Below are 22,155 nucleotides of genomic sequence, written 5' to 3' on the forward strand. Positions count from 1 at the left end.
TAGTGTAGACATACCCTAAGAGAGAATTCCATTCTTTCCTGCTCTCATGTACTACATGTCCATACTGGTTTCCTGTTTTAAATCGTTACTCTGGGAAACTAGACTTTATTCTTTATAGTGTAGTATATCATTGAAGATCTGCAGAGTACAGGAACCCATTTAATGGAATAGACAGCCAGTCACTAAAAACCGTATGATTGATATATAACACATTACTCCTGAGGGCATTCTGCGCCAAAAAAATTAAAATTCTGCAAATTTTATTTGTCAAATAAATGTGGAGGCTCCAGCATGGCATTGGGGAGCACAGGCCACTGAGATCAATGTGCAGCTCTCCCCGCCCCCCAGGACAGTGGTGAGGCCGCATCCAACTCTGACGTAGCACAAGGACATGGCCAGCCCCAGAAACACCCCATGTCCCTGCTCCACTGTGTGGGCAGCAGGCTCTGCAAGGCAGGATCCAAGTGTCGGGGGGATCCAGGTGTGGGTTGAGAAGATTCTGTGTGGGGCAGGCTGGGTGCGGGGCGGGGGGGGGGGGGGGGAGAGGAGGATCTGGATGCACAAGGGCTTTTTGGGGGTTCTGGGTTCAACAGTAACGGGACTCTGCAGGGGAATACAGGTGAAGGTGGTTGGGGCTCAGTGGTGATGGGGGGGGGAATTAAGCTTGGCAGGGGGGTCTCAGTGTGGGGGGTCCAGATGCTGGGGGAGTGGGGATCCAGGTGCAACTGGTTGGGGGTGAGGATCCAAGTGCCAGTGGCTCGTCGGGGTGGTCCAGGTGCAGGGGGAATGGGGCTCATCGGGGGGGAGGGGGTTCTGAATGTGGGGGCTGAGGCTCAGCAGGAGAGTCTGGGTATGAGCCTGGATGCATGGGGGTTGGGCAGATGGGGGAGCAGCTCCCTGTACAGGAATCTCTCCCCCTGCAGCTGAGGAGCGATAGGTGCAGGAAAGGGGGCAGGGTGGTGGTGGTTTGCAGAGCTTCCTGCAGCTGGGAGATAAATCTCGGGTTGGGTCTGACCCAGCCCCAGATGCCATGCAAGGGAAGAGGAAGTCCTGTCCTCCCCAGCCCAGCTGTGACTAGTAGCTGAGACTGGCGCAGGGTAGGAGCCACCAGCTGGGTCTTCCCCCTGTCCCGCCTCCTTCCCCACAGTCGTTTACCTCTCTGCCAGCTGCCCAGGGCACCCCAAACATACTGCTGGAGAGGGTCACGTGACTGCTCTTGTAGCTTCCCTTTGCTTCCCTGTCAGAAAGTCATTTTTCTGTTGGAAAGCAAAGAAATCTGCAGGGGACGTAAATTCTGCACATGTGCAGTGGCGCAGAATTCCCCCAGGAGTAAAAAAGCAATACGAAAATGGAGGACAAAGAAGTTTGGGCCTTGCTAGGTGTTGAATGTCTCCTGTATGAATGAATGGGAGATAAGAGTGCTCAGTGTCTTGCAGCATCAGACCTGTTAGTTGGGAAAATTAGGCACAGTCTTCTCACATAATAGGTCTGGATTCAGACAACTCACAAAGTTTGCTTTCTGCTGCTTCAAATTCTGTCCAAATAACTGTTAGTAATTTAGCAAATTGAAAATGTTAAAATATAAACCAAAGAGGAAGTTGGTAAGAATGTTTGTACTTTAAAAGTCACTATTTCATATTTGCTGTAACAGTGTCGAGATCTCTGGATTAATGTGCCACAAAGATAGTTTTTATCTTTTTCATTGCCTGGGGAATATAACTAATGTATTTTTTTTAGTTACATGAGCATGCTGCTTATCTTGTGGACAGCATGTGGGACTGTGCAACAGAACTCTTGAAGGACTGGGAATGTATGAATAGTCTTCTGTTGGAGGAGCCGCTCAATGGAGAGGAGCGTAAGAGATTTCATTATATCTTGCTGTCCAAATTGATACATTGTTCATTTTTCAGCATTTGATATAGTTGAGATACTGAAACTAACTCACACAAATTTTTGGAATAATTTAAGCAGAATGTAAATAACTTCAGATTGATATGGACTGCCCAGACTAGATCACTAATGATTTGACTAATTGTAGTCACAATGGAGTTTAGTACATGATGGTTAAAATTACAGTCTATGTGAGAAGCCTTTATTCATATGATAACCTTTTAACTAGGGCTGTCATGTGATTAAAAACTTAATCGCACTGTTAAACAATAATGGAATGCAATTTATTTAAATATTTTTGGATGTTTTCTACATTTTCAAATACATTGATTTCAATTACAATACAGAATACAAAGTATACAGTGCTCACTTTACATTTATTTTTTATTACAAATATTTGCACTGTAAAAAAAAAAAAAGAAATAGTATTTTTCAATTCACCTAATACAAGTACTGCAGTGCAATCTCTTTATCATGAAAGTTGAACTTACAAATGTAGAATTATGTATTAAAAAAAACCCCTGCATTCAAAAACAAAACAATGTAAAACTTTAGAGCCTACAAGTCCACTCAGTCCTCCTACTTGTTCAGCCAATCGCGAAGAGAAACAAGTTTGTTTACATTTACGGGAGATAATGCTGCTCACTTCTTAATTTTACATCACCTGAAAGTGAGAACAGGCATTCGCATGGCACTGTTGTAGCTGGTGTTGCAAGATATTTACGTGCCAGATGCACTAAAGATTCATATGCCTCTTCATGCTTTGGCCATAGTTCCAGAGGACTGTGGGTCGAGTGCTGTAGCTATCTTTAGAAATTTCATATTGGTATCTTTGCAGTGAAAGTGTTCTTAAAACGAACATGTGCTGTGTCATCATCCAAGACTGCTATAACATGAAATATATGGCAGAATGCAGATAAAACAGAGCAGGAGACACAATTCTCCCCCAAGGAATTCAGTCACTAATTTAATTAACGCTTTTTTTTTTTTTTTTTTAACGAGCATCATCAGCATGGAAGCCTGTCCTCTGGAATGATGGTGCAGTTATGTAACAAAAAAAACTACATTTGTAAGTTGCACTTCCATGATAAAGAGATTGCTCTGCTCTACAGTACTTGTATGAGATGAATTGAAAAATACTATTTGTTTTGTTTATAATTTTTTTACAATGCAAATATTTGTAATAAAAAAAAAATAGTGAGCACTGTACACTTTGTATTCTGTGTTGTAATTGAAATCGATACATTTGAAAATGTAGAAAAACATCCAAAATATTTAATAAATTTCAATTGATATTGTTTAGCAGTGCGATTAATTTTTTTGAGTTATCGCGTGAGTTAACTGCGATTAATCGACAACCCTACTTTTAACCTTTTGACGCTTGAAAGTCTACTGTGCCCATTGACGATGTCCTTTTGTGGTAAGAAATTCTGACACCACCACTGCCAGAGATTAAATTCTCTTAAAGGAATAGTAAACTTTCCCACTAAAGATTGAAAGCCAGTTAAATTAGTGTGCTGGACAGGCATTTGTGTGTATACATTTATATTTGCAAATGCAGAGATCTGAACTTTGCCTTCAGGTGCATACACAACTTCCTCACACAAAAATAGTGTAATGTTAAGTCATAGATATTTCCAAAGGGGTTGGGTTGTTAAATGAAATTAACTAGAAGTTTAAAACTGCCATTCTGGTGCCTGCTGCTTGTCCCCCAGAAGCAGTGCTCCAAAGTGGAAGGATAAGGATGTTTTCTTAATTCACCCTCTGTAAAAGAAGTAGGAGGATCAGTGTGGTGTAGATTCTTCTTTAAACCAGCTCTGAGTGTTTCCAAAAACCAGAAATCGCAGAATTTGTAACACATTTATGATCAACAGAAGCTCTATTTAGGAGAGTTGTTGCTTTGAGCTTTCCAGAAAGCCCAGATTCTTGGAGTGGCCTCTGCACATTCACACTCTTGGGATGCACTGGAAGTGTATCTTGGACCAGTGGAACCTATCAATAGCAATGCCTGTTAGAATGCTCTTGTGACCCCGTCTCTCTCCTTTTTCCTTTGAACGTTCAGAGGGTGGGAGTAAAATAGGCAGTGTAGTGTGTTCACTGCCTCAGTTCCTTCTAACCACAGCCACCAGGAACTTCACAAAGTCCTTGGACATGGATTCATCAAAATGAATCATTGTCAGTACTGCCACCTTCATACTTTAGTCGGATGTTAGTTCTTTATTTTTCATAATTCCTTTTATTGTGTTTTGAGTAAAAATGGTATACGTCCTTGATTTCTAATATGTGAGAACCAAAGACAATGAAGCTAGGTTTCAAGAGGTAAACTTCTTGCCTTGCTGTTTTTCCTGCTTTGAGTGCACATATGCGTTGTTTGACTAGACAGCAGGAGAGATCCCGTTCTGTTTTATTGCTCCATATGCAGCAGCTTCACAAGGGCCAAAAAGGAACATCAAAAATGCTTCCAAGCAGTGCTATTATAGGAAGCATAAGCAGCTAAACCTTCCATTTCCAAAATGCAGGGAAATTTAGGTGCTGGGAAAGCAGCCTCAGCTCTGAGACTGAAGGGGTTGAAAAGACCAGCTAAGTCCCGGCACAGATGTCAGCCCGTGACTAGAGCCTAACCTAACATAAATTGCTGTTCACTGTGAATATGCAAAGGCTGGGTCTGACTCAGCATAAACACCTGGCCTTATAGGTATCTGCCTCTGCAAAAAGAGCCAATCCTGGAGAGCATGTGACTAAGGATCTGGGACTTCCAGTTCCACACACTGAAGTGCAAAAGTGGTACCTATAAGGTCCATCCTTGGCACAGTGAAGGATGATATTAAGGACCAGGGGTGTATCATGGATCCACACCCTACCCTGGATCAAACACTATTGTTCTCATGCTCAAAACCTCATTGTAAGCTGATAAAGCATATAATCACAGACTTTAAGGTCAGAAGGGACCATTATGATCATCTAATCTGATCTCCTGCACAACGCAGGCCACAGAATCTCACCCACCCATTCCTGTATCAAACCTATGTCTGAGCCACTGAAGTCCTCAAATCATGGTTTAAAGACTTCAAGGTGCAGAGAATCTTCCAGCAAGTGACCCATGCCCCACGCTGCAGAGGAAGGCGAAAACCCCCCAGGGCCTCTGCCAATCTGCCCTGGAGGAAAATTCCTTCCCGACCCCAAATATGGCGATCAGCTAAACCCTGAGCATGTGGGCAAGACTCACCAGCCAGACACCCAGGAAAGAATTCTCTGTAGTAACTCAGACCCCACCCTATCTAACATCCCTTTACAGGCCATTGGGCATATTTACCACTAATAGTCACACACCAATTCATTGCCAAAATTAGGCTATCCCATCATACCATCCCCTCCATAAACTTATCAAGCTTAATCTTGAAGCCTGATATGTCTTTTGCCCCCACTGCTCCCCTTGGAAGGCTGTTCCAGAACTTCACTCCTCTGATGGTTAGAAACCTTCGTCTAATTTCAAGTCTAAACTTCCTGATGGCCAGTTTATATCCATTTGTTCTTGTGTCCACATTGGTACTGAATTTAAATAATTCCTCTCCCTCCCTGGTATTTATCCCTCTGATATATTTATAGAGAGCAATCATATCTCCCCTCAGCCTTCTTTTGGTTAGGCTAAACAAGCTGAGCTCTTTGAGTTCTCCTTTCATAAGACAGGTTTTCCATTCCTCGGATCATCCTAGTAGCCCTTCTCTGTACCTGTTCCAGTTTGAATTTATCCTTTTTAAATATGGGAGATCAGAACTGCAGACAGTATTGCAGATGAGGTCTCACCAGTGCCTTGTATAACAGTACTAACACCTCCTTATCTCTACTGGAAATAACTCGCCTGATGCATCCCAAGACTGCATTAGCTTTTTTCACGGCCATATCACATTGGCGGCTCATAGTCATCCTGTGATCAACCAATACTCCAAGGTCCTTCTCCTCCTCTGTTACTTCCAACTGATGCATCCCCATCTTATAACAATAATTCTTGTTATTAATCCCTAAATACATGACCTTGCACTTTTGACTATTAAATTTCATCCTATTACTATTACTCCAGTTTACAAGGTCATCCAGATCTTCCTGTATGATATCCCAGTCCTTCTCTGTATTGGCAGTACCTCCCAGTTTTGTGTCATCCGCAAACTTTATTAGCACATTCCCACTTTTTGTGCCAAGGTCAGTAATAAAAAGATTGGTCCCAAAACTGATCCCTGAGGAACTCCACTAGTAACCTCCCTCCAGTCTGACATTTCACCTTTCAGTATGACCTGTTGTTGTCTCCCCTTTAACCAGTTCCTTATCCACCTTTCAATTTTCATATTGATCCCCATCTTTTCCAATTTAGCTAATAATTCCCCATGTGGAACTGTATCAAATGCCTTACTGAAATCGAGGTAAATTAGATACACTGCGTTTCCTTTGTCTAGAAAATCTGTTACCTTCTTGAAGGAGATCAGGTTGGTTGGCACGATCTACCTTTTGTAAAACCATGTTGTATTTTGTCCCAATTACCATTGACCTCAATGTCCTTAACTACTTTCTCCTTCAAAATTTTTTCCAAGACCTTGCATACTACAGATGTCAAACTGACAGGCCTGTAGTTGTCCGGATCACTTTTTTTCCCTTTCTTAAAGATAGGAACTATGTTAGCAATTCTCCAGTCATATGGTACAACCCCTGAGTTTACAGATTCATTAAAAATTCTTGCTAATGGGCTTGCAATTTCATGTGCCAGTTCCTTTTATCTGGGTCCCCTGATTTAGTCCCATTAAGCATCTGATGCTTCCTCAGAGCTTTTGGTTGCTACTGGATATACAATTATTATTTGTTTGTATTACTGTAGCACCTAGGAGCCCTGGTCACATACCCAGGACCCCACTGTGTTAGGCATTATACAAATACAGTACCATGGTGGTTCAGGTTCATTGCTTTGAGCTTGTGGAATACCTTCATTCAGATCTACATTTGAATCAGGATCCCCTGTGCAGCAACAGATACGTTATCCCCCATGCTTAAAAGAAAGAAGCTTATGGTAGCGGTGCCAGTTCATTATTCTTTTTCTTCAGTAAAGAGAAAAACCTTACAAGCTAAATCAGTTTCCCTAGCTATGCCGACCTCCTCAGAAATACATGAATCTTGTCCTAGGACGCCGCCCCCCCAAACATACACGCACACCCAGGGGAAATGTCTTGTCCCGTTCAGCTTATCACTTGTTGGAAGGATCTCAAATCCATATTTTAATCTGTAATCTGGCCACAATCAACCTGACACCTTTCCTTGCCCTTCGCCTCCCAAGGAATGGTTCAGGGAACCTAGAGAGTGTTATTGACACTCTCAGTTCCAACCTTTCAGACCTCAAGATCATCCTGTCTTGCTCACGGATTATGATAGGGAATTCTCTACTGGGTACTGGCAGGACTGAGAGTTACTGCCATGGACAATATGGCGATATTCGTCTTTTCATAAATGTTGACCTGAATGTAAAAGGGCTAAGAAAAGGCAGGTGCAAAGGGATCTTTCTCCCGAAAGGGTTCAGCGGAAGTGTCCTGTACTGGTACTGTCCCGTCTGATTCCCTCATTCCTGCCAGCACCAAGTGAACAGGTTTCTTTACTTGTCACAGACATGCAATCTGAAGAACTAGAAGGGCTATTAAATTTCTGGAAGTAGATATGGATCTGGATGTTTAAAATTCACCAGATGACATCCTGGGTTTGTCATCTGCCTCCCCTTCAGAAGAGAGCTCCAAATACATGAACGTGTAGAACAGATTGCTACTACCTTTAACTTCCCCATAGTAATCTTAGAGGAAACTATGCATCTGGTTTTTGATATTCTGGGCTCACCCTCTAGGAAGGAATTAAGATTACCTGGCCAGTTTTAGATGGTTTATTACAGCTGGTAAAAATGCCTGATTATATCCATCAACTGGACTGGCAATTTCTAAAAAATTAGATAAGTTATACCAGCTTCTTCTTCGAGTGATTGCTCCTGTGTATTCCACAGTAGGTGTGCGTGCTCGCCACGTGCACCGGTGCCGGAAGTTTTTCCCTTAGCAGTACCCATACTGGGGGAGCACCGCTGCGACCCCTGGAGTGGCGCCTGTATATCGCGCTATATGGGGAGCTACGGGCTCCCCCCACCCTCAGTTCCTTCTTGCCGCCAGTGAAGGTAGTCGGAACTTTTGTGCTCCAGCTCTGCTGCAGCCCTTCTTCTCGACCTTAGTGGTACCGTTGTACATTGCTCTTCAGTCGTTAGAGCGGGCTCGGGGCATGCCCCGTGCCCCAGGCTTCAAGTCGTGCGACTCCTGTCACCATTCTATGCCCAGGAGCGACCCTCACGCTGACTGTCTTCGCTGCCTGGATGAGACTCACGTAAGCGACCGTTGCAAGATCTGTAGGTCGTTCAAGCCAAGAACCAAGGAGAGAGACTTCAGACTTGGAGCTCTCCTGATGGAGTCAGCACTGACTCTGACGCCGGTGCGCAGATCGGACTCTGCACCGGCCGCCGCGTCGTCAGTACTTAGCAAGGCCCCTTCGACCAGTCGCCGCCGTTCTCCCTCCAAAAAGCAAGGGAAGGGCTCAGCCTCACAACGCTGTCGCGATAAAGACAAGGGGGAGGCTGGTCCCGTGCTGGGCAGCCCTCGATCCCCCCCCGGGCTCTAAGGCTCCGACTCGTGTGGAGCGGAGCAGCCCGGTACCGTCAACCCAGGCATCTCCACTGGTACAGATGCTGTTGACGCCGGAGGAGGTGCAGGCTGCGAAGGACATTATGTCTCTGCCCGTCCCGAGCTCGCAAATGGGTACGGGCCCTAGGTCGCAGGGCAAGCCCCCTTTGGGTGCCCACCAGACCTCTCCAAGCAGCCACAGTTCCCGCTCCGAAGGTTGATTCCCGCACCGCTCGGTGCGCAGCAGCTGCTCTTCGGACAGCTCCCGGCCACCCTCGACGCCGGCCAGGCCGGCAGGGCCGCCGTCGGGACGGGAGTCGCAGGGACCCTCCACGCCCCTTGCCAGCGAGCGGAGGCACCGGGAACGCTCACCTGCTAGGCGTGGGTACCGGAGCTGCTCTCGATGGGACAGACATCGCCGTTCCAGGTCCCGCTCGTCAAGGTGCCACGCCAGAGACTCCCCTCGGCGTCAAGGCACCGGGCTTTGCGTCACCGCCACGCGTACCGAAGCAGTTCGTCGCGTGGGTACTGTTCGTCGTTGTCGAGATCCCAGTCCCGAGGGAGACGACGCCACAGACGCCGCTCCTACCGCTTCCGCGGCACCGAGCGTTCTTCGGCGACCTCGGCCTTGGCATGTGTCCACCCACCCTTGGCATATGCCGTCCCGTCGGGGCACATATTGCCATCCCGTGCTCAGCCGAACCAGTGGCAAGGGACTCCGTGGCAAGGACAGTGGTTCCAGTGGGCACCGAGGCCATCAGTGCCAGCCCAAGTGCAGGCCCATTCGGTCGCCGGAGCGCCCCGGGCTTCATCAGCCTCCTCCAGCCGCCTACAAGACAAATCGGCGGGCCACGAGTTGGCAGACACGTGCCGGGACTCTGACCTCGGTATCAACGCCCCGGCACCGACTGAGGTGCCCGGCTCCGTACAGCCATCTCCCTGGTACCGGACGACACCATAGCGGTCCCACAGGAGGACTTCAAGGCGCACCAGGACCTGCTAAAGCGGGTGGCTTCCAACCTACAGCTGCAGGCCGAGGAGATGGAGGGTCCATCCGATTCCCTCTTTAACGTCCTGTCTCCCTTGGCACTGGGTCGCGTGGCCCTGCCTCTGCACTAGGGTATTGCCAACATTTCAAACTCCCTGTGGCAAACCCCCGTCTCCTTGGCCCCAATCTCGAAAAAGGCCGAGAGGAAATACTTTGTGCCGACAAAGGACCATGAATACCTGTATTCACACCCGGCACCCAACTCGCTCGTCGTGGAATCGGTAAACCACAGAGAGCGTCAGGGCCAGCCCGCACCCACCCCAAAAAATAAAGACGCCAGGAGACTGGACTCCTTTGGCAGAAAATTTTATTCGTCGGCTAGCTTCCAGCTTCGTGTAGCCAACCACCAGGCCTTACTGAGCAGGTACGACTTCAACCTGTGGGAGTCCCTGCCTAAATTTGAGCTCCTCCTCCTGGACCGGGACAGGAAGGACTTTAAGGCTCTGATAGAAGAGGGGTTGGCGGCGTCCGATGCGGCGGACGCCGTGGCCCACTTGATGGCTTCCGCGATCACCATGCGCAGGGCGTCGTGGGCCTTGTTGTCCGGGCTGTCGACGGAGGCACAATCGCTGATGCAGGACCTCCCGTTCGATGGCAAGGCGCTCTTCGCGGACCAGACGGACGTCAGGCTGCATAGGATGAAGGATTCCCGCAGCACCTTGCAGACCTTGGGCCTCTATGTCCTCCCGGCTAAGGACAAGGCCAAATCGCTTCCGGCGGCTCAACCTGCGAGGAGCAGATATGAGCCCCCGTACAAAAGGCCCAGAGACCAGAAGCGTCGGTCTCAGAGGCAGTCCCGCTCTGCCCCACAGCCCAGTCCCTCTAAGGGCAAGAGGCAAGGGAAGAGGCGGTTTTGACTATCTGCAGGGGGGCACCGAGCCTGTTGCCAGGGAGACCCCCCGATTAATAAAGTTTGTGTTCGGCAACCGATTGTTTGCCTTCCTCAGGGCGTGGTCCCGCATTACTTCGGACCAATGGGTCCTCAGTACTATCTCCAAGGGCTACGTGTTGCAGTTCACCTCACCCCCGCCAAATCACCTGCCATCCACGACCATATCCATTCTCTTCTACTTCATTTTGAAGGAAGCAATAGCACCCTATTCAGCCTCAGCAGAGACCCAAACCTTACAAACCATGAGCTAAAGAAAGATCTGTTGCATCATCTTTCTCTTCACCATCCACTCAGCCTCAGGTTTAAGGTGACACACGAAAAATCAAGACTAGTTTTAAGCCTACTAGCTACCTCCTATTCTCTCTCTCTCCCCCCCCCCCTTTTTTTTTTTTAAAAAAGATACTTGGATAGATGGATCTTGGAGGTTGTCCAGCCGGGGTTACTCCATTCCGTTCAACACTGTCTCTCTTCCCAAACCTTCCCTCTCTCTTTAGGGGTCCTTCTCATGAGAAGTTCACTACTAGAGTGAAATTCCCATAGAGGAAATCCCCAAAGACTTTCTGGGAAGGGAATTTATTCGAGGTACTTTCTGATCCCAAAGAAAGCTGAAGGTAGCTGGTCTTTTCTCAACCTCAACGCTTTCATCAGAAAGTTCAAAATACACATGCTTCACCTAGTCTCAATTATGCAGCCTCTTTATCCAGCCAAGATTGAATTGAGGCTCTCAATTTCTAGGATATTTTCACATCTGTCTGACCTTTGCATTAAAAATACACATGGTTTGTTGTGGGAGGAAATCATTACCAATACAAGGTTCTTCTGTTTTGCCTGTCTGTAGCATCTTGAGTATTCACAAAATGCTTTTCAGCAGTAGTAGTGCATTTAAGACATCAGAATTTCCATGTCTACTCTTATTTGAATGATTGGCTCATCAGGGTATCCTCACAGGAGGTTGTAGCAAAAGCTCTGTCACAAATATGCACTAGGGTTCAAGATAAACCGGAAGAAATTACACACACCACCAGATCAGACCTTTTATTGGGGCAATCTGGATTCTCAAAAAAGCAGAGATTTTCTTCCAGAAGAAAAGCATTTTAAAAATTGGGTTGCAGCAATAAAATTATTGTAGGAGGACTCATGTCAAATAGTAACATTCTTCAAGATGGGCTTTGGCCACGTATGTGGCTCTGTTTGCTCGTCTAGAGATGAGGCTTCTGCAGCCCTGGCTATCAAAACATTGTATGCCAAATACAGACATCATGATTATGAAATTGACACTCCCTAGGGTTGTGTTCCTGACTCTCATATGGTGGACTTAAACTTCAGTGTGTCCTCAAAGGAGTTGTATTCAGTTCCTAAACTCTCCACTTGCAGGCAAGGAGAATATACTAGCAGATTAGTATGAATGGTCATTCTGGAGTGAATGACTTCTCCCTGTGGGGATGTCAGGACATAGACTTATTCGCAACAAGAGACAGCTCTTAATGTCAGAGGTTTTGCTCCAGATCAGGAGCAGACCATCAGTCTCTGATGCATTTCTTCTAGATGGGGAGTAGGTCTCCTGTGTTCTCTTCCTCACCTCCATTTCCCCTAATTCAAAGAGTTCTAGGTAAAAATCGAACAATATAAAGCCAACGTTAACCTGATTGCTCCAGCTTGGGCAAAACAGTGGTTCTTAGAACTATTTCAACTATCACAAGGAGTTTTATCTGTCTGTCTCTGCAATTCCATTCCTATTGACCGAGCAAAAAGGTCAACTCAGACTCTATTCCCTTAACAGTAAAAGCCACAGGAACCTCACAGATCTGGTACTGTACTGTTAAGAAAAGGTACAGTAGATTCAGTTGAACTCCAAGAACCAGACAACTCACTTGTGTTATCATAAGTAAAAAAGATTCTCTTTGTGGGAAACAAACAATATCATAAACTCAGCTTCAACTCCTGACCAGTCCATACTGGGATACTGCATTTGAAATTCTTGGGACTCACTGATTGGTAAAAGTATTTATCACAGCCATCTCAACTCATCATAGTTTAGTCAAGCAAAAGATTGTATTTAGCCATGATGTAGATTCTTGAAGTTGTTGATGAATGTTTACCTTTCATTTAGAGTATTCACACCTACATGGCACCTCAATCTAGTAGTTACTCAGCTCATGAAACTTCCCTTCAGACTCCTGTCTGTTCTCTCAAGACAGCCTTTATTGTAACTATTAATCTGCTAGAAGAGTGAGTAAGAGACAGGCTTTCATAACTGACACCCCCTCCCATGTTTTGCAATGGTGGTGTAGCCATGTTGCTCCCAGGAAATCAGAGACAAGGTGGATGAGGTAATATCTTTTATTGGATCAGCTTTTGTGGGTGAAAGAGAGAAGCTTTTGAGCTACAGAGTTCTCTTTCAGGACTGTTTCAGATCTGAAGACGACCTGTGTGTATCTTGAAAGCTTGTCTCTTCCACCCACAGAAGCTGGTCCAATGAAAGATAATACCTCATCCACCTTGTCTCTCTGACACCCTCCTATGCCCTCTTATGGTATTTCACAAAGATAAAGTGATCCTACTTCCACACCCAAATTTTTTCCTGGTGGTAACAGAATTTCATCTTAACCAGTTTGTAAACTTACTAGTATTTTTTCCTAGACCTCACTCTCATTCAGGAGAAGTAAGCTACATGCCTGGGATGTTATGATAGCATTAGCTTTCTATTTGAGTAGATCTCAGGAATACAGGAAATCACCTAAACTGTCTCTCTCTTATGGAGAAAAAGAGTGACGGTCAGGCTGTTGTATATTAATGTATTTCTAAATGGTCTTAGACTCTGTATTGAAGAATGTTATAAACACACATCTGTTACTCTTCCATAAGGGCTTAGAGCACACTTGATTAGAGTAAAGGCCAGTTCCATGTCCAGCCTTAGATATATTCCAGATTAAAAACCTGTTGAGCTGCTATTTGGAGCTCTATTCATACTTTCACAAAACATTATTTCTTAGAACTGGTATCTATATCAGATGCACAGTTTGGTGAAGCAGAATTACAATCTGTTTAACTAGGCCTCCTTTCACACTATCTGGAGGGAGGAGTACTGTTTGCCAGACTGCGAAGAATGCAAATGTGCAGAGGTCACTTGAAGAAGAAATGAAGAATACTCACCTGTAATCATAGGTTCTCATGATGGACTCTGCACATTCACACTGCCTGCCTACCTTCCCCTCTTCCTTGGAATCCTAATTTCAACTTTGAACCTGAGAATGCAGTAGAAAGAACTGAGACAACCAGTACACCTTGTCACCTTTTATAGCCCTACTCTCTGAACATTTGGAGCTGCAAGGGAAGGAGAGGCAGGGAGTGTGAGGGTGCCCCAATGACTGCTGCTGTCAGAATGTTCCACAGGTCCAAGCTGCACTGCCAGCTCATCCCAAGACTCCTAACGCGAAGAGGTCATCTTGTAGAATTCCAGTTATAGGTGAATAACTCTAAAGTTCTGTTTACTGTCACATCTACATACCCACATGCAAAAATAATTAAATGCCAAAAATAATAGATTTTTGGGGAGAGGGGAAATAGGAAAATTACAAAATCTGCCACTCCTGTGACACAAGTGTAGCCTTATTTATACTAGAAAAACAAAAACAGCATACCAAATTTACAGCACAGATCACATGACTCTGTTGCATCATTCCCCCAACTTTATATATTTTCGGTCTGATCCTGTGAGGTGCTGAGCATCTTCAGTTTCTCTTCATATCAATAAGAGTTGAGGGCTCTCTGCACCTCACAAAGTCATAAGCCCTTGGCTTACAAACTTTGAAGTAAAAACCTTGTTGCTTGATGTCTAAGGAATCCTGTGCTATGGAACTAATATAGATGAAAAAGTGACAAGTTGCAATTATGATCTGTTTTCTTTTTAATTTCAGCTTTAACTGATAGACAGGAAAGTGCACTGATTGAAATAATGCTGTGTACAATTCGACAAGCAGCAGAATGCCATCCACCTGTGGGAAGAGGAACAGGGAAAAGGGTATGACCTATAACTTTGAAACAACATATATTGTTCAGCGAGAAATTCTGTTAAATTCTACCTTTTTATTGTTTTTTCTGTTGTTCTAGTATTCAGGTCTTTTATAGCCCTGATTTTTTGACTGTACTGGATAAGAGTGTAAAATAGTTTAGTCCCAAAACCTGTTTAAAAAACAACGTCAGTTTTTAGTTATAAAAACTTCCTTACATCAATAATTTAGGTGCTGACAGCAAAAGAGAAGAAAACACAGCTGGATGACAGGACAAGAATTACAGAGCTTTTTGCGGTGGCACTTCCTCAGTTATTAGCAAAAGTAAGTTTAATTCCATTTGGAGGTAGTGGTTGTGTGTTGTCAAAATGTTAGGCACTTGTATATTAGATACTTGTTTAGCTTTTTGTTTTGATCATGTGTTAGTAATAAATAGCTAGGTCTTATAGCTAAGATTATTATTGTAATAACTTCAAAACAAAAATCTTGTAGGACTTAATTATTTTTGTTTATTTGACAGTATTCTGTAGATGCAGAAAAAGTGACCAACTTGTTGCAGCTGCCACAGTATTTTGACTTGGAAATCTATACAACAGGACGATTAGAAAAGGTAAGATAACATAAAATGAAATTAAAGAGGGGGGGAAAATGAACTGAGACCTTGTCCTCACTGAGATTTCAGACATCAGCGCTGCTATGCTGGTGAAAACCACTTGTGTAAATGCTGTTTGCTCTGGTGCATCTACACCAGTGAAGAAAAGGCCTGAGCTTCATGGTCTCCACTGGCTATTTGTCTTAGAGTGTGTCAGAGCCTAAGTTTGCTTTTGAAAGATTTCTTGGCCAAGGTCAGTAGAGGAGAGTCTTTCTACACAGGTGATCGTCATGTCAGAGCATCCCAGTTCTGGGCTATCAAGGTTATTACATTTCAGAACAGGTACACCATTTGGGGAGAGATGCTTGTGCTAATCTTAGTTGTAGCTAGTATAATTAGGTTTTAACTTTTGTAAGTACTAAAACCAGTAAAACATAAAACTTGCATTTGAGAAGTGTCAATTGAGCTACACAGTTGTAAACTTGTTATTATTAGTAAAATTGTTTATGGTATTACAATTTGAGAGGTGATATATTGACATTTTCTCCCTGCGGTGGTAAAGAGAAAATATACTTGATATGTGTTTATAAATACAGGGGTTGCTCTTAAAAGCTTTTCCATTTTGCTTTTGATGACTAGATATTACCACAATATTGCCTGTATATCATACATTTAATCACAACACAACTAAAAAGTTTTTCTGGTGACCATTATGTACAAATACAAGTATGTGAGAGTGGGAACTAAATGTTGTTATATACACTGTGCAACCATCACCATTAATTCAACGACTATCTAAAATTTTTCTTTTATGTTTTGTATTTAAAAATGTTAATTTTGGTATGTGTTTTAAATTTGTAGTCTTCACTGACCCCCAATTTATTTTTTGTTTTGTATTTTACTGTATTGCTACTATCGCTTTCTCTAGAGAATTGGCAATTTTCTAAAATAGTGTTGTTATGTTCAATATGACACAGTCATGAAAGTAACAAAACAATCTAAAAATCTTTCCTTTAATAACTAGAATATAATTGGAACTTTGTTTTTACTTTTGTAGCATTTGGATGCCTTATTGCGACAGATCCGGGATATTGTAGAGAAGCACACGGATACGGATGTTTTAGAAGCATGTTCTAAAACATACCATGCACTCTGTAATGAAGAATTCACAATCTTTAACAGAGTTGACATTGCAAGAAGTCAGTTAATAGATGAGCTGGCAGACAAGTTTAACCGACTTCTGGAAGATTTTCTGCAAGAGGTATATCATGTGCATGATGATCTTTTTTCATATCTTACCATTTTCATTATATCTTGTGGGCTTAATATCTCCAAAGCATACTAAATCCACTCTAATTTACAAAACTTTTAATATAGTAGTCATAGTAATATACCATTTATATATAATATATATAATAATGTTTATATATAATATAATATATATCATTATAGTAATATACCATTTCAAGTCTGGTGAATCCAAGTCTGTTTTGTTCTGATATTAAGTTGGTGGTGATTCTGTTTCCTACCCTTTCAACGTGATGTGGTTCAAAATCTGTTGGTGATTTTTTAAACATAACTTCATAGTTTGTCTCTTTATGCTATTAAATTCACTTGGACCTTCAATTTTTAAACAATCAAGTTGCAAAATTTATATGTGGTGATTAGAGTTACTTAGCTTGTAGATTTTGCTAGTAACACTTTTAACTGGCATCCATACTTTCTATTATGTGGAATTTGTCTTTTTTTACCTGTTTTTTTTTTTTTTAATGAGTTCAGTTATTTATTATTGTATATGTAATCATCAAAGGCACTTGTTGCAGCATTAGGAAGTATTTTTTTGTTTAAACAATCCTATCCCATTGTTGTTCAAATATTAGTAGGAGGTAAACACCAAGGATGAAGATGAATTATGTAGAATGTAAAAAGGACTATCCTGGGAATAGTGGCAGGAAAAACGTAATGACATTAAGACACATCAGGTACTGGAATTGTTTCCCAAGAGAAATGGCAAAGGAACTTCCACATGTGACATCTAAAATGAAAAAGGACAAAGGGTAAAATTTTCAAAACTGCCTGAGTGCCTTTGCTTTAGGAGCCTAAGACTCATTGAAAATCAGTAGGACTTAATTCCTCTGTCACTTAGGCACCTTTGAAAATTTTGCCCAAAATATTAGGGAACAATCCTACATTGGTACAATAATGGACAAGATGGTCTTGTTTATATCTTTACCATCTGTAAGTTCTGTGAATAGGTTCACCTCTATGAGTGGCTTTAAGCTTTTATACTCTTACAATGTTACTAAGATTGATAAGGTGTTTGGAATGCTGCATTGAGTCTTTATGTTGTATACTGGCTTTTCTAGACATAGCAATTGTTTCAGGTTTATATAAGATAGAGTAAAAATCTAATTGGCATTCCATTGTGAATGGTACTTTTAATCAAAACATTGCAATGCAGACTCTTAAGTGAGGTGAGGAGATAGAAAAGAGAGATAAATTAGGGTGAATCAGTCAAGCTCCGCTTATACCAGTTTTCAGGAAGAAGACATCTAAGAACAATGAGCTCTGTGAGGCAGGGACCATGTCTTCCGCTGTGTTGAAGCATCTAGCACAATGGGGCCCTCAATCCAGATGTCTTTTGGGTGCTACCACAATCTAAATTAATAATACTCAGTCTAGTGACTTGATTCAGCACAAAAATGGAACTTTTTTCTCTTTTAACTTTTTGGTGTCAGAAGCTGAAAGATTTTGCTGATGAATAATTTTTAAAGGAGCTTTGTTTTCTGTATCATTGTTGCTTATTCATGTAATTCCTCTATGGCAGATAAGTGTTAGGCACTCTATAAATCCCAGTGTGCATAAGTACCCTTTATTCTTGATATATTTCAGTAGAAACTGAAAGGAACCCCAACTGAAATCTGTCCTGTTAAAGACAGTGTAAGCCATCTTGTAGTATCTAAACAAAAAAGAAACCACAAAAGGTGATTTTTCCAGAACATCATGAAAGATCTGAAAACTTCTTTGCAAATTTCACAAACCAGTTTTATGACTTCCATATCCCACTGACTGTGAATTACCAAGAGGATATTCTCCTCCGCTATCCCACAGTGAATGAGAGCATTAATGCTATAGTTAAACCAAATTTTTCTCAAAAGGGTTTTTTTGCATAATAGAGCTGTTAGTCTTGCCAAGACCCTGCATGAAAACAAATTCTGCTACAATATTAATTTATTTTATCTGTGTGAAATAACTTCATTCCTACCTCCACACACACAGTCATGGCTCATAGTTGGAAATACTCGTTGATGTTGAACCTAAATGAATTTCTCAATTATTATTTTGGAGGACGGAATTTTCTGCAGCTTGGCTCTGCTCCCTGGGCTTCTGTTTCTGTGATGATCATAGAATATCAGGGTTGGAAGGGACTTCAGGAGGCCATCTAGTCCAACCCCCTGCTCAAAGCAGGACCCAATCCCCAGACAGATTTTTGCCTCAGATCCCTAAATCACCCCCTCAAGGATTGAACTCATAACCCTGGGTTTAGCAGACCAATGCTCAAACCACTGAGCTATCCCTCCCCCTGATGTTATGATGTTCAGATTCTCCTTCCCAATGTGTGACAAAGAAGGGAAGAGCTTTAGTTGCTCATCTCCCTTGCTCCCTTAGTTCTTAGCTACTGCACCGTACTACAACCTGCCTTACTCACCAGCTATGCTTCTGGCTCCTCCTGCTCCTTGGCTGGAAGTTGGATTCCACCTCAGAATCCCAAACAGCAGTGCCTGCCTCATTGAAACAATGCACAGAACAGGCAGTGAAAACCCAGTTACTGCCTCCTTTGAGAGGGACGATAGATAGCAAGAGGTGGATCCTGGCACGGCAGGGAGATAAGTCAATATCACTCACAAATGGCAAACTCAGAAAGAAATGCTGAAATCCCAATGGCATCTTGGAAAAATAAGTATTGTGGAATCCATTGTGTCCTGATTGAAATGAGTGGAGCATCTACCTCTTAGATATATTGTTTCAGATTGTCTGTGGACTCAGATAGGACATCCTGTGGAAAATCTGTGACCCAGATACTTTTGGGGGTTTGTGGCCCTTCTTCCTCCTACAAATGCAAGATTATAAAGGTCCAGGGAAGACTAGAGTCCTGGCTCCAGCCTGAGCCCAGAAGTCTACACAGCAATGAAACAGCCCTGCAGCCCAAGCCCTGTGAGCCCGAGTTGTCACAAAGCCAGGAACGGATTTTTCTTGGCTGTGTAGATATACCCGAAGAAAGCAAAGCCCTTCTCTTCCTCAAAGAATGACAAGCTCTCCACCCTCTAAGTAATTGAAGGAAGAATTGGACTTCAGTGGGGAAGATAGTTTGTTTTATTATTATTATTATTATTCCTGGACTCTTATCCAAATTGGTATATCCTGTCCTTTACAGTCTTAGAAATAAAGATTTTTTCTTTTGCAGCATGTGTAGCTCCATGTAGATGCTCCCTAACTTGGCTACAAACACAGTGCAAATTGCAGACCAAAATGTGCTGGGAATTCACAGAAATGATTAAAGGTCTCTAGACCTCTGTCCTCCTCTTTGTGATGCTGCTCTTGACATAACTCTGTTCACATTGTATTGTTAGTTGTTGGTAGAAGGATTTTGTGGGTCTGGGCTTCAGAAACCGAAGATATATCTATATCCTGCTTGGTGCAGGCCCTCTCTGATGGCATCAAGTTGTATGAGGAAGACCTAGGATGTTGCCATGAAGGAATCCTCAGATCTTTGTAAGTTTGAGCTTCTTCAGGATAGGAGGGAGAAACACCATCCCCCATGGTCGTTTCATAATAGATTTAGGTATTCTGTTCTGGGCCCTCTTTCCAGAAGCACCCTCCTTTCTCCAGGCAAGCAGAAATGAAGAATTGCTGGCTCAACCCCACCAATCATAGGAGACTGAAAATCTGGTCTAGACTAGTACACTCATGACTGGCTTTTGAGTATTGTTAACAAGGACTTGTGCCATTGCATTTGTCTCTCCTTCTCTTCTCTACTACATGTATTCTTACAGTACTAGGGATCACCCTCAGGGATCCCTACAGAAATAGAAATTGGCAGTTAAGGTGGTAATGATAATATTTAGCATTTATAGAACCTTCCATCTGATGATCTCAAATCACTTTACAAGACATGGTAGGGTGAATTTCTATAAATCTAAAATTAAGCAATTACTTCAAATCTGTTTTGCAAAATAGAAAAAAATTGTTGCCATTCTAAAATGATTGCAACACCTCTGCAAGGTCAGTAAGTATTGTAACCATATTTCAAAAGATTAAACAGAAGTGCATTGTTAAATGAACTGACCAAGGCTACAAAGGAAGCGCTAGGAATCAAGTCTCCAAGTTTGTTGCCTTAGCCAGAAGATCTTTCATCTTTATGGTCTCCTATGTACAAACTCTCCTCAGAAATAGCCCGGTTGACTGCTACCACAAAAAAATAATAAACAGCATGACACTTGGGAATTTCCAAAAATAATCCAAGACACTTAGCAGGATTCTGCCATGTGACTCCGCTAGCTGAATTGAAACTGAACCCAGATTACGTTATAGGAGTTTATTCGAATAACAAAACCAATTCTGTAACTTAAAGTGTGTGTTGAAGTCCTTTGATTTGTTGTCACTTAGTTTGGATAGTATTTTTAGTATGTTCATACTCGATCCCTAACTTGTAAGGTTCTCTCCCTTGTTTATGGAACTAATTTGTTATAATTTAGCTTTTAAATATCTAAAGGAGATTTCTTCTAGTGAAAATTTTAAACATTTATATATATCATCTTCACAGATTGATGAATCAGATTGCCAGAATAGTCTTTCCCCAGATACTCATAGTGATGAGCATATATTGCCTGCTGGTCAGCCATTTTATTCAAGAAACTTCAATTGCTGTCTTTCCCAGGCCCTCTTTTTGAAATTTTCTGACAGCAGTAGGAACAACCTAATTGTTAAAATTAAGTTGATAGTGAAATGTACCCCAGTGACTAATTAATAGTAATTAACGTCTTAAGTACACATAGCCACATGGGCGATGTGTTATGTTTGAGTTGTCAGGGTACTCTTGGGGAGACAGGAGAGAAGTAGGGGGGCAGGGAGAAGTTTGGATGTAAGGTATAAATCAGGGAAAGAATATCTGTAAGGTTTCCTACCTATCTCTTTTGTTTTGTTAGAGTTGAACCTGAACATATTCCTAAGGGGTTTACTAGGCTACGTTGAAGGTTTCCATATTTCTTTGGCTAGGTGGAAAAAGAATTGTTTTATGACTGAGGTACTTGCCATATCAGTACTGACCAATGGTCCATCTAGTCCAGTATCTGTTGTGTGACAGTGGCCTCTGCTGGATTCTATGGAGAAACTTGAATCACCTTCAGAATACACCTGCCCGATAGTGCTATGCTATGTATGCCATATAGAAAATTTCTACCTGATCTTAGCTCTGGTGAGCAATTTATCTGAAATGTGAGGATAGATAGTTCTCATGACTTGGTCTCGCTAGTGTTTTGTATCTTGTTGTAATGCCACTTTTCGTAACAGATATGAATTACTCCAAAATGTGTTGATGCATTCATACTAGTTCATTTAACACACTTTTTACTGCAACTCTTACAACAAAATAATTGTGTAATAGGGTGAGGAACCTGATGAAGATGATGCTTATCAAGTCTTGTCTACGTTAAAGAGAATCACTGCTTTTCACAAGTAAGTAGAATCTCAGCCTGAATATCTTGATTTTTCATATTTGCAACATACTATAGTTTCTTATATTATTAAATTGACCATGTTAAACGTTGTGAGAAACTTATTTTTTGTTCAGTTTAAATTCGGAACTGTGCATGACATTGGCAAATCTTGAATAGAAGACTATTGTAAATACAAAAACATTTATACAAAAATATACTTATGATTTAAACTGAACTCTCTCTGGTTTCTTTACTAGGACAGTTAAAAGCATAGAGTAGTTATTAAATACCAAATTCCAGAATTAGTGTAATAAAATATAG

General features: G+C 42.5%; 1 protein-coding gene across 1 annotated transcript in view; it reads left to right on the plus strand.

Annotated features, from left to right (window-relative positions):
- STAG2 (STAG2 cohesin complex component) overlaps positions 1-22,155 on the plus strand; it is a 178,293-nt gene that overhangs the window by 114,172 nt on the left and 41,966 nt on the right. The window contains exons 15-20 of the mRNA XM_065411203.1: positions 1,738-1,855; positions 14,434-14,537; positions 14,758-14,850; positions 15,047-15,136; positions 16,176-16,379; positions 21,783-21,853. Coding sequence (XP_065267275.1) covers positions 1,738-1,855; positions 14,434-14,537; positions 14,758-14,850; positions 15,047-15,136; positions 16,176-16,379; positions 21,783-21,853 — 680 coding nt within the window. The remainder of the gene's footprint in view (positions 1-1,737; positions 1,856-14,433; positions 14,538-14,757; positions 14,851-15,046; positions 15,137-16,175; positions 16,380-21,782; positions 21,854-22,155) is intronic.

The sequence above is a fragment of the Emys orbicularis genome, chromosome 9 (genome assembly GCF_028017835.1).
Source record: "Emys orbicularis isolate rEmyOrb1 chromosome 9, rEmyOrb1.hap1, whole genome shotgun sequence".
NCBI lineage: Eukaryota > Metazoa > Chordata > Testudines > Emydidae > Emys > Emys orbicularis.